General features: G+C 37.5%; 1 protein-coding gene across 2 annotated transcripts in view; it reads right to left on the bottom strand.

Annotated features, from left to right (window-relative positions):
- The window catches only part of ptk7b (protein tyrosine kinase 7b), a 110,996-nt gene extending 102,861 nt beyond the window's left edge, over positions 1-8,135 (bottom strand). For both annotated transcript variants that reach the window (XM_053502289.1, XM_053502290.1), the window contains exon 1: positions 7,719-8,135. In XM_053502289.1, the coding sequence (XP_053358264.1) occupies positions 7,719-7,869 (151 nt within the window). In that variant the 5' untranslated portion in view covers positions 7,870-8,135. The remainder of the gene's footprint in view (positions 1-7,718) is intronic.
- Positions 8,136-12,564: the final 4,429 nt, after the last annotated feature.

The raw sequence follows: 12,564 nt of genomic DNA, 5'->3' as shown, positions 1-12,564 counted from the left end.
CTCCTAACAATTCATACTGTTCCAGAGCACCACATATAGGCCAGTGAGGGAAAACAGCACAGTTAAAGAAGCAGGAGAGATGTCGACCCAGTGATTCAAATCAAACTGAATTGAGTTAAAGTTGTAAAACATTTAGTGGTTTAGAGATAGAGTCTGGTACTTCTCACATGATAGCAGGACAGTGTATGTGTGGGGGTCTGGCAAACAGAAAAAAAAGGGTTGTTTAACACTTTTTTTCATTAATATACAATCTTGAAAATAATAAAAGCAGAAGGAGAAGATGTGTCCAAACCTTTGAGTTGTTGCATATGTGTGTAGCCATATTCAAAAGTTAGTATCTGCTAACTCTTACATCTGATCATCTGATCGTAGCAGGTCTCAGTAGTTAAATACACCCTCAGACAAACAGCATGTAACTTTTTTTACTGTGCGGTTATTTATTAAACAAAACCAGCACCTCCTTTAATTACTGATCGGAAGATCGGAGGTTTGATCCCCAGCTTCACCAGGTTGCCACTGTTGGGCCCTTAAACAAGGACCTTAACCCTATCTGCTCCAGGGGCGCTGTATCATGGCTGACCCTGCGCTCTGACCCCAGTTACGCTGGGATATGCAAAGAAGGAATTTCACTGTGCTGTAATGTATATGTGACAAATAAAGGCTTAACTTAACTTCATTTAATATTCAATAGGTATTTGTTAATGTACATTTGTAATGTGAGGTTTGATAATATACATATACATTATTGTGGTTTAGTAAAAAAAAATTACAACCTTCATTGATGAATTTCGGTTATGTAGTATAATATAGAAAGTATTAAAAAAAATTTTAATAGATTTGATTATTGATTATTAAACCCTTTGTTTCTTAGCTTTAAAAAGGGGGAGTCTGGCCATCTGTGCTCTGTGTTCGGAAAAAAAAATGGAACAAATTGTTTCGTAAACGTCTCTGTTAATCTTATTTTGGCAAAGAACTTTCTGCACTTTTCCATTACAATCTGTTTGCTTTAAAGTTCCTTATTTCTTGCTCTCAGTGTATACCGGTCATCCCTTGGTTACGCTCCTGTAGAGTTTTCCACAGTTATTTACTTGAGTAAGGTTAGAAAAGGGGTATAATAATATAAAATAGGATCTAATTAGTAAGTATTATTAGTATTTTGGTAGTTTAGATATTATATTAGGTTATAATATTACTACTTCCAATTTGAGGTTAAGCGTTCTACAGGGAGAAAGATTATTCACTAGTGGAAAGCATTCAGCCAATCTTCCCAGGGGGAACATCCCAACATGTTGACCCTAAGGTGCAATGCAATGCTCTGAGAAATACAAAAAAACAACAACAGCTACTGTATATCACAGATCCTACTGAGCATGTTAAAAGTTAAAGTCCATAAAAGTACAATTAGAAGAAGACTGAACAAATGCTGTTTGCTTAGAAGGGGCGCCAGGAGAAAAAAAATGTATTAAAAGAATCAAGGTTTTGGAAATGGCCTAGTCAAAGTCCAGACCTCAACCCAACTGTAAAGCCTCAATGAACTGAAGCAAAGTTGTAAAGAAGAATGGGCCAAAATTTTCCCATAACAATGTGACAGACTGGTAAAGGCATACAGGAAACGATTACTTTACCTTATTGCTGCTAAAGGTGGATCCACAAGCTATTGAATCAAGGGGTTGCGGGTTAAAGAGTTATAAAGTCACATGGAACAAGACAGGACATCCTTTTCAAGCTATCATGCTTATTAAAGTTTCTCATCTTAAAATGCCACTACTATTCATAATAATAATTATAATTATAATACATTCTTTCAAATTCAGACAGTTTAAGCACATTCAGTGCCACTCCTCTACTCCTCACTCAATGCCCTCTGGGTAAAAATTCCAGTTAAGTCACAAACACGCAGTATCCTAATCCAATTTATGCCTGTCAAACATATGCTAATCCCTGCAATCTCTGAGTTACAGCATGACTGCCAACACTTCTGGGATTTTTCAGCAGCAGCGGAGAGGCATGACGGCTCTGACTGCTAAGGTTGTATGTTTTGCTTTTGCTGTAACATCGCAATCTGACTTTGACCATGTGGAGAGGTGAGTAATGGTCATGTAGTAAGCAGACACAGGGTGGTCCATGCGAGGAACAAGTCCGAGTGGGAACATAGAGGCAGCCGCACTAAAACCATTTCAAAGTTACACTGTGTTGTCTTATCCTCCATTTTCCCCTGGCTTTTCAACCTTTAGACCTTTTGCTGATTACTTTAAAATTCACAACCTGCTCTTAATGTTCTCGCTTGTCATATATATCCTTTAATCGAGCCAGAGAAACTGCTCAAGTGGAAAAAATCCAGGCATCATAAACATGGGTTCTGATTAAAGTCAGCTGTGGGAAACGGGTCTCTCGCCGCATCTCTATTCCTTTCTCAGTTTCTCCGCTTCCCAGAGAGATCAAAGTGAAGTCTGCAGAGAGAAGGGAGGCAGCGCCGGATAGATAAGGTGTGACTGTATCAGATGTGAACTCAATTGACTTTTCACTTTTTGAAACTCTTAAACGAAAACATTGTAAAAGCACACATACTGTACAGTAATAAACACATGCATGAGGGTATTTGGTCCATACCAAGATATGAGATATATACCATTTTTGCCCCACATGTGCACACACACACATTTTTCCTTTTTTTTCTTGAGCTCAGATGAAAAATAGATGACAACAAAGGCTCTAAAATGAAGGAAAAGGGAACTAAAATGAGGAACAGCTAAACAGACATGGTTCATAATCACCCGCTGAGTTAATACTTGATTTGTGGAGGTCTTGAGATCTGAACTGGAACTTCCTTACACTGTCTCTGTTTGCTATATTTGATTTCTGTTAAGTCAGTTCTAATGAAAAACATTGATTCAATGGTTTATTTTATGGCCACAATTTCAATAACAAAGATAATTGAAATGACTGGCTGGCCGGGCAAATGTACAGTATAAGCTTCATAATTACAAACAAATGGTGTTCAAGTTCAAGGGGTGTTCAAGCCAAAACAGGATTTGAATTGTGATTATGCAGAATAACAATTATAAGAGTAAAAACTTTCACTTTATTTCTCTATATAACCCCCTGCTACACTAAGGCACCTATCCCAGTGTTTCACTAATGCTTGGACACCAACAAGGTAGAAGGTTTTCTCAGTATACCAAAGCCATGATCTGGCCTCCCAGGAACTCCTTTAATGGCCCAAACATGTGGGAATCGCTTCGAGCGAGTTCAGGGCTGTATGGGTGATGTGGCAGTAACTCCCAGACGAGTTCCTGTAACGTGCATGTGGTGTTGATGAATGATCGTGTGTACAGTTCCCACAGACAGATGTGTCTCTTTCGCAAGATGGCGAGAAGTTATTCATCTATTTTCAAAGATCAGGCATTCCACTCGCTGAATGTTCACAGGAACGTCTGCAGCGGGCTCCAAGCCGTCTCGGCTGAGATCATCATTCACGCACGTTAAATGTTTGCACCGAAATGTTTTGCTGCGGCTAAGAGTCTCATCACTGTACCGTGTTTGAAGTCTTCTGTAAATGTGATTCAGTATTACAACTTCATTCAAAGGAAATTTCCCGGTTTGACTTGAACGCCCCTCATAATAAACACTTACTGTACAAAAACGCCTGTTAAATTCACTTTTTAAGTGAATGCACACACAATGTGCAGTTTAAAGCAGGATATCATTCAGGTGTTAGAGATTTAGATGGCTCATGCCTAACATTCTCTCTCTCTCTCTCACACACACACACACATTTTAATTTCCGTGTGAGGAAACCTTAACCTTAGCCAAAAAAAACCCTGAGTTGCCCTCTTTAAAAAAAATAACATTTTAAACAAATATATAAGTTTAAATCTTTGTTGTTTAAACACTTATATACATTTATATCCTGATTCTCACCAACATATTAAAAAAAAAACACAAACACTAGTTTTAAATAATCCCCTTGAAAAGAAAAAAAATTATAATTTCCAAAAAAAAAAAAAAGCTATATACTTGAGATATTTGACTAATTAGACATTCAAATATTGATGGTTTGATTGTTTACTTTTTGTAAATACTAAAATGTTGTTTTTTTGCAGTGCACTGTAAATATTACATACTGTATATGGTAAATATATTAAACATTTGCAATTCTATCTTGGTATGCTACATATTTTAGATTAAACCTGGGAACATTTTGCACTATTGCACTAAAATATCCAGCACATATAATGCATGTTATAATTGGAACTTAATATAAATTATAAAATGTGTCACTATTCCATTGAGGAACTTGCATACTATGATTCTTGCACAAGTTTCGAATACTGTAAAAATGTAATGATATCACTCATCGATTCGAGATGAAAAAAAGAACAAGTAACCGAACAGAACAGAAATGAAGTTAAACCTATGCATTAACCAGAAATGTGTGTTAATACAATGCCAAGAGGGAAAAAGATAAGCAATGGTCTTGGGGAAGCAATTGCTGCTGCACATCAATCATCAATCTGAAATAAGACATCAAAATATCAAAAGAAAAATAAGGACTTTTTATGTCTTTTATTTGGCTTCTTGCTTGTATTACTCATGATCAGAGAACTGAAAAGTATAAAAAGAGAGGAAGCTGTACAGTCTTGTCCTCGGCTGCACGTGGTACCAGCGGCTCCAGCTCACTGACAGAGCCCAGATCGTAGGTTTTTGTTTGGACTAGGTTTCAATGGCACCAGAACACCTCATCGGTGCAGCACTAACACATGAGTGGAGCTCATATAAGCATGTCAACCAGGCAAGGCAGGGCAGATCCCCAGCACTGATCTTTACAAACCTAATATGGTCCTTCAGTGACAATCAGAATCAAGTGGTGTACTCTGACGTGGGCCAGATGGAGGTGGTGTGTCATGGCATGATGAAATGATGGAATATTTTGGCGATAAGCAGATAAGCAGGAAAAGTCTCATCTTAAACTCACAGGAGGAAAAAAGTCAACAGTGCGGTTTCCTTAAGCGTGCATCTTCTGCGCCTTTAATTACTTGTTGCTGTTTACTGTAAATCAGTTACACTAGATTTTTAATTTGTTAAGGAACAAAACTGTAGCCCAATCTGTTTCAGAGCAGAGATTCTCAAACTATTACCTACTGTTTTACTATTTAGACACATTATTCCTAAATGTGCATCCTGATATTTTGGCTATTTATTAAGAGGTTTTGCCCCAGAATTTTTAATTAATAATGCACATTTTGATTAAAATGTCATGTCTTAATGCTTTAGTCTTTGCTGTTTTTGAAAAAAATGTAGAATATAAATAAAATGTCATTAGATTCAAGCTGTTTATAGGTATTTATAGGTTATGTATAGATCTACTTTTTTTATGTTGTTGAGATTTCAAATAAGCCTGTATGATAATGAGATCAGTAAAGAAGGCTAGAAGATCTAGAACAATGTCTTTCTGTATATTTTTATTTTTAAGTAGAAAAAAGATGTTCATTTTCTTGAATTGAATGAAAAGCCTGAGACTTTTTTCGTTTATTTTACTTTTTTGTTGGGATTATCTTCTTCTTTGAATGTTCTCTTTGCCCTATAAGCTTAAATAATACATTTCTATAAACATGCTTTTATTGTTGTCCTGGACTTTGGGACATTTCCAGTATGCACATCTCTACTTCAAATGTCCACAAATTTCTGTCTACGATGTAGGTTCAGTTTTGTATCGACCCTCGGGCAGGCGATCGGTGGTGGGTAAGGTGTTGGACTAGGTCCTACATGCCCCGGTCCAAGGTTCAAACCCCAGCACCACCAAGTTGCCCCAGTTGGTCCCTTAAGCAAGACCCTTAACCCTCATATGTGTAATGACATGACATAATGCAAGTCACTCTGGATAAGTTAATCTGTCAAATGCCATAAATGTAACTTTTACAGTGTGCTGGTATTTATTACTTTTCTTTTTTTGGTTAGGTTTTATTATTATTTTTTTTTTAATTATTATTATCATTATATTAAATGTTCACGGCGGACAAACATGAAATGTAATTCAATGAGCAGGCATTCATTCAGCTATTGTAATACGATGCACCATTATCACAGTCTATTCTGCATGCAAATCCTGACTCGCTGATACATTCTTAGCCATAGAAAAGGTTACACATAAAAACATAGCACATAACTGTGTGTGAGTTCATTTTAAAGGAATGTAAAGCCATTAGGATCAGATTATAAATAGAAAGATTTCATTTCAGCTGTAGTTATACTGTACGTATTACTTTATGCCCCCCTTCCCTGGCTTCCTCCCCATAACTAATGAGGAACACAAATATTCAGACATGAGCGTAACTGATCTAAAATCTAAATGCCTTTACAAATATTTGGAAACTAATATTCCAACCCATATAGCTACACTAATGTGATGTTTTCCAGCTACAGATTTATTTGCATAATGGAAAGTAAATGAGTATATGGGGTTTTGTGCAAACACAGAATACACACATCTGGTTATAATATGAGCTCTTTTTGTAATAGTTATCCCAAAAACATTTTATGGAGATTATTTTAGTAAAAGTGTGTAGATTTAAGCTTTGAAAAAACTCTCAGGTAGTTCATGCAACAGGGACAAAGAAGATCTGATCCAGACAAACAACCAGTGACAAGACAATTAAACCCAGACAAATGCGCATAACGGTCAAACATGAACTGTAATTCAAAATGAATTCACTGAATTATACGATGCACCATTATTACTGACTATTCTGCATGCAAATCCTGACTTGCTGATACATTCTTAGTCATAGAAAAGGTTACAAATAAAACCATAGCACATAAATGTGTGTGAGCTCATTTGAAAGGAATGTAAAGCCATTAAAATCAGATTATGAATAGATAGATTTTATTTTAGCTGTAGTTTATATGGATTATGCCTCTTTCCCTGGCTTTCTCCCCATAACTAATGAGGAACACAAATATTTATCTAAAATCTAATATATATACCGAATTTATTGCTTTATGATATACTGTATATATATATATATATATATATATATATATATATATATATATATATATATATATGATAGGATTATCATGATTATCAACATATTATACATCATAGTATTTTTCTTTTTCTGGAGATTTTTTTTAATGACTCTTTATTCGATAACTAATATTAACTTATGTGCATATAACTCATAAATAAACAAACTAAATAGCAAATACACTGCCTACACATCTAAGATCCCAAAGTAATTTTTGTTATATGGAAAAATGTAATGTTTTCCAGCTACAGATTATTATATAGAATTTTTTCATAATAGAACGTAAATGAGTGTATGGGATTTTGTGCAAACACAGCATACGCACATCTGGTTATAATATGATCTTGCTTATTTATTTATTTATTTATTTATTTATTTATTGTAATAGTGACCAAAAAGCATTATTATGGAGATGATTTCAGTGCAAGTGTGTGTATATATATATATATATATATATATATATATATATATATATATACAAACACACACAGTATGTATGACTTTGGGGGGGGTTGAACAATGATCTCAGGTTGTTCATGCAACATGGGATCAGAGCCCAGTGTTACGAGGAGAAAAGTCTGATCCAGGTGTAAACAAACAGTGACAAGACCATCTCAAACTACTTGTTGTGTGCGTGTGTGTGTGAGAGAGAGAGAGAGAGAAATAGAGAGAAGCTTTCCAAATGCTCACCTTTCGTACAGAAGACAGCGATCAGGAGAAAACTGTTCATCCGGACAGAGAGAAGAGTCGATCTTGTCCTATTCCTAATGCTCGCGGAGCTCCCGGGTCGCGTTCCGGCCCGCGCCGGTGTGTCCGCTGTGTCCGCTGTGTCCGCGTCCATGTCGCTGCTACTGTTCCCGATCAGCCCGACTTGAGCACACAGGTAAGAGTCAAACACGGAGGAAGAAATCTAACAGATCTCGCGCTCTGCCACGCTCACTACACCTTTCGGAGAGTCCACACAGACCCGGTGCTTCCGGAACACAGCGCAGCGCAGCGCAGCGCGTGCAGGAGTCGGCTCGTGTGGCTCAGCGCGAGCGTCCTCAGTGTCAGGGCAGGATCAGTCCTCAGAGACCCTACAGCAGTCCTGCATCTCTCTCTCCCCCCCTGTCCCCCGGCTCTCTCTCTCTCTCTCTCTTTCTCTCTCCACAGCTTCCGGTTTCGGGTGAGAGCTGATGAATAACAAGGACAATACTGCAGCCTCCTGGCAGCGCAGGGAGAAAGTTGCTAATTAAATGCATAAGATAAACCCGTTGTAGTTTAGAATTTTCATGAAATCATTCTGTCTGGTTTAGACCTCTAGGACTGAAACACACCTTGACCTGTATCGGGTGACCCGCCTGAGATTAAACCCCAGCCCAAAGTATTTAACACAGGCTTGGTGGGTTTCCTCCGGGTTCTCCGGTTTCATCCCACAGTCTAAAGACATGCAGATTGGCATTCCCAAATTTCCTGTAGTGTGTGTGTGTGTGTGTGTGTGTGTGGTTTAGATGGATTGGCAGGTGTACCCTGCCTCATACCCTAAGCCTTCGCGACCCAGTACACCTGGAAGAGGTGCCAATCCATCACACACACACACACACACACACACACATACACCACTCCACACACTCACTCTCTCGCACTACAGAGAGGCAATTTGGGAACACCAATAAGTGAAATCTGAATGTCTTTGGACCGGATAACCCTGAGAAAACCCACCAATCACACAGGAGAACATACAATCTCCATGCACTCAGAACGCCGACCCTGGAGGTGCAAGGTGACAAAACCCTTACGCCACAGTGGGTTTTCTTGCTCATTTATTACACTTTATGCATCTCAGATGTATACGGCACAGTTTACACAAATAGTTTAGTAGGTCTATCAGTTGACAGCTGATAGCAGTATTCAAGATTAATAAAAAAAAATTAATGCAAAAGCAGCATTCAAGATTAAAAAGAAATTAATTGTAATGACTTTTTTATTTGCAGTCACGCTTGATTCGACAGACCTGCTGGAAGGAGCATCCACATGCATGAGAGGATAATTTGTGAGTCAAAATGAATGTGAAGTTGAATAGAACACCAGATTTAATATAAACAATAAATATCACAGATTATGTTGACAAGTTGTTTAGCTGATACTCTGTATTTAATGTTAAAATCACCACATTTTGGCAATTTATAAGAAAAAGGCCTGACCGACTCTGCAGTTTATTTATATGAAATGCAATTTTACTGTATGTGCAACCTTTTTTACAGCTCATTCATCCATCTGTGAGCGCTTTATCCAGTAAGTCTTTCCTAGGAAGCCTGTTTTACCATAGTACTTTAGACATTACCATGGCGGGCATCATAGGGTTTTATAAAGTACCAGGGTAGGTACTAAGGCACCTCAGTGGGTAGCACTATGCTACCACCATACTAAACTACAGTGCTTAGATGAAAACCATGTTAGGTACTGTGGAACTTTAGTTTAGTACTATATTAGAAGTATGGTGTGAACCACAGTACTTTGTCACATATTGCACGCCACAGTGGCTACCAAAGCTCAGCAAGTATCCAATATGGTATGTTTATACATACTGTACTGTGCAAAAATGTAAAAAAATGTTTTTTCATGGTACAGGTATGGAACACTATAATACAGGAAATACCATAACATACAGCAACAATAACAACAACAACAACAACAACAACAAAAACAACAACAGTAGATGTATCGTTGTACCAAAGTATGTACCGTGGTAGAACAGTGTACCATAGTGTGATACATGTACTATGGTAGCAATACCATGGTAACATTTCTTATGGGCAGTAACCTGAGAACAGACAATGTGTCTTTGAGGTGGCTGCACCACTAAGTCGCCTAGCAGGAAGTTTTCTAAATAATTAATAAGCAGCTGTTTCAATTAGCTGAACTTAGTAAGGCAGGTTTTAACTACAATACTCCAGGATGAAGAATACTCTTTGAATAAATTAACTTAATCCAAGGAAGGTCATTTCATCTGAAACGATTCTCAAATATTTACCCTCTGACTAACCTCCTTAGCTAAACTATGAAACCAGAAATTGCAGCAAAGCTTTCTTTCAAAGCTTGTCTGGCAGAACGATTGTAATCCATGTCTCCTGTGTCTCCGAAGTAGGTTATAATTTTTCTGCCACGCTGCTGCTTTATTTGCATTATCAGCAAATCTGTCAGAGCAAATGCACTAATGAAACTCTGTAAGAGCAGGAGCACTTTATGATTCTATCTCTGCCGTCACTCCAAGGTGAACAGAACAGAGACGTCAACTCGAAGGCTTTTTTCAACTTTGTGTTGAAAAATGAATGCGGTAAAGAATATGCGGTAATGAAATCCGCTCTGGCAATACTTTTTTCTTCATAGCCGCCTAGTAGTGTATAAAACAGAGCTCTAGAGGGAAGAGTTAGAAAGAGAGCTGTGGTGGTTGCTGTCAAGTTTAAAAACACTGGAGAACTCAATATTTTATAAATGACTGGCAGCGACAAGTTCATGGTCATGCAGTTCACTGGTACCTTTAGATTTATAATACAAGTAAAAAAAAAAAAAACAGTCTACCACTGAGTTGTTGAATTCTTCATTCTGATCGGTCAGGTGTTTATTAAGACTTTATAACACTGACTGTCATTCTGTCTGCCATGATCATTGAAAAAAATGAGTAAAGCTCCATATCCATACAATAACTTTTCATTTAAATCGCACAAATGCACTGGACACCCTGCACATTTTATTCTGAATCACAACATGAAGAAAATTGTGTTATTAGTTTAATGTAAGTGAAGAAAAACAAATATTAGGCTGTTCAAAAATAATAGCAGTGTCATCAGTTATCTTTACAAAGTGATTGATGTTTAAACAAAATGCTTGAAGTTTAATCTTTCTTGTGCATCTCTGAACTAATATTTAGTTGTTTAACCTTGGTTTCTGAGAACCGCTTCACATCTTGTACTACACGCCACAATTCCTCTGCATTTCTTGGTTTTGCCTCAGAAACAGCATTTTTTTTGAAAAAAAATATATTTTTATTGATATTTAATAACAAAAAAAGCAGGGGCATATCAATATACAGTCGACACCCACAGCAAGCATTTAAAAACAAACAATAATCTGTTAATAAGAGTTTACATGGAAACACACAAGAGCAAAACAATTCAATAGAAGAAAACATAAAAGAAAGGGTCATGATTGCTCAAGTAGATCCCACAAAGGGAGAAACAGCAGTTTTAATGTCAGCCCACAAGTTGTCTATTGGATTAGGGTCTGGGGATTGGGCTGGCCACTCCATAACGTCAATCTTGTTGGTCTGGAACCAAGATGCTGCTGGCTTACTGGTGTGTTTAGGGTCGTTGTCTTGTTAAACCCCTATTTCAAAAGCATTTCCTCTTCAGCATAAAGCAACGTGACCTCTTTAAGTATTCTGCTGTACTTAAATTGATCCATGATCCCTGAAATGTAATAAATAGGCCCAACACCATAGTACGAGAAGCGTCCCCATATCATGATGCTTGTGCTTCCATGCTTCACTGTCTTCACAGTGTACTGTGGCTTGAATTCAGTGTTTGGGGGCCTGACAAACTGCCTGCGGCCTCTAGACCCAAAAAGATCAATCTTGCTTTCATCAGTCTACAAAATATTGCACCATTTCTCTTTAAGCCAGTCAATGAGTTTTTTTGGCGAACTGTAACCTCTTCAGCACATGTCTTTTTTCCAACAATGGGACCTTGTGGAGGCTTCTTGCTGATAGCTTGTCTTCACATAGCCGTCTTCTAATAGTAACAGTACTAACAGGTAACTTTAGATGTTCTTTGAGTCAACTTTGTTATTCTTCGATCTATTCGAATGGTAGTTTTCCGTTTTCTTCCACGTCTTTCTGGTTTTGGTCTCCATTTTAAAGCTTAAAAATGATTAGTTATTATTTAAGCAGATCAGCCTATCATTTTCTGCACTTCTTCGTACGTTTTCCCATCTCTAATTAACTTTTCTATCAAAGTACGCTGTTCTTCTGAACAATGTCTTGACAACCCATTTTATTTTGATTTTCAGAGAGAAATCCACAGGACAACCTTTTCTGCATTTATCCTTACATAAGGGGAACTTGTTTGACACCTGTTTTTTTACAAAATAATTTAAGTCTCTAATTGAACACACTGCTATTATTTTTGAACAGACTAACATTTGTTTTTTCTTCACTTACATTAAACTAATAATACATTTAGCACATTTTTCTTCATGTTGTGATTCAGAATAGAATGTGCAGGGTGTCAGATGCATTTATGTGATTAAAATTAAAAGTTATTATATGGATATGGAGCTTTACTCACTTTTTTCAACACACTGCTATTATTTTGAACACCACTGTATGTGTGTGTGCCCTGCGATGGATTGGCACCCTGTCCAGGGTGTACCCTGTCTTATGCCCTAAGCCTCCTGGGATAGGCTCCAGGGTCATTGCTTTGTATGATGGGACATCCAGCTTCAGTAGATAAAGGCCAACCCTGTGAGGATCCTGAGGCATCCAGAGAAGGACCAGCTC

This window comes from Clarias gariepinus, chromosome 8, assembly GCF_024256425.1.
Source record: "Clarias gariepinus isolate MV-2021 ecotype Netherlands chromosome 8, CGAR_prim_01v2, whole genome shotgun sequence".
In the NCBI taxonomy this organism is placed as follows: Eukaryota; Metazoa; Chordata; class Actinopteri; order Siluriformes; family Clariidae; genus Clarias; species Clarias gariepinus.
The sequence above is the reverse complement of the archived record's forward strand: the minus strand, read 5'-3'. Positions and strand labels throughout refer to the sequence as shown.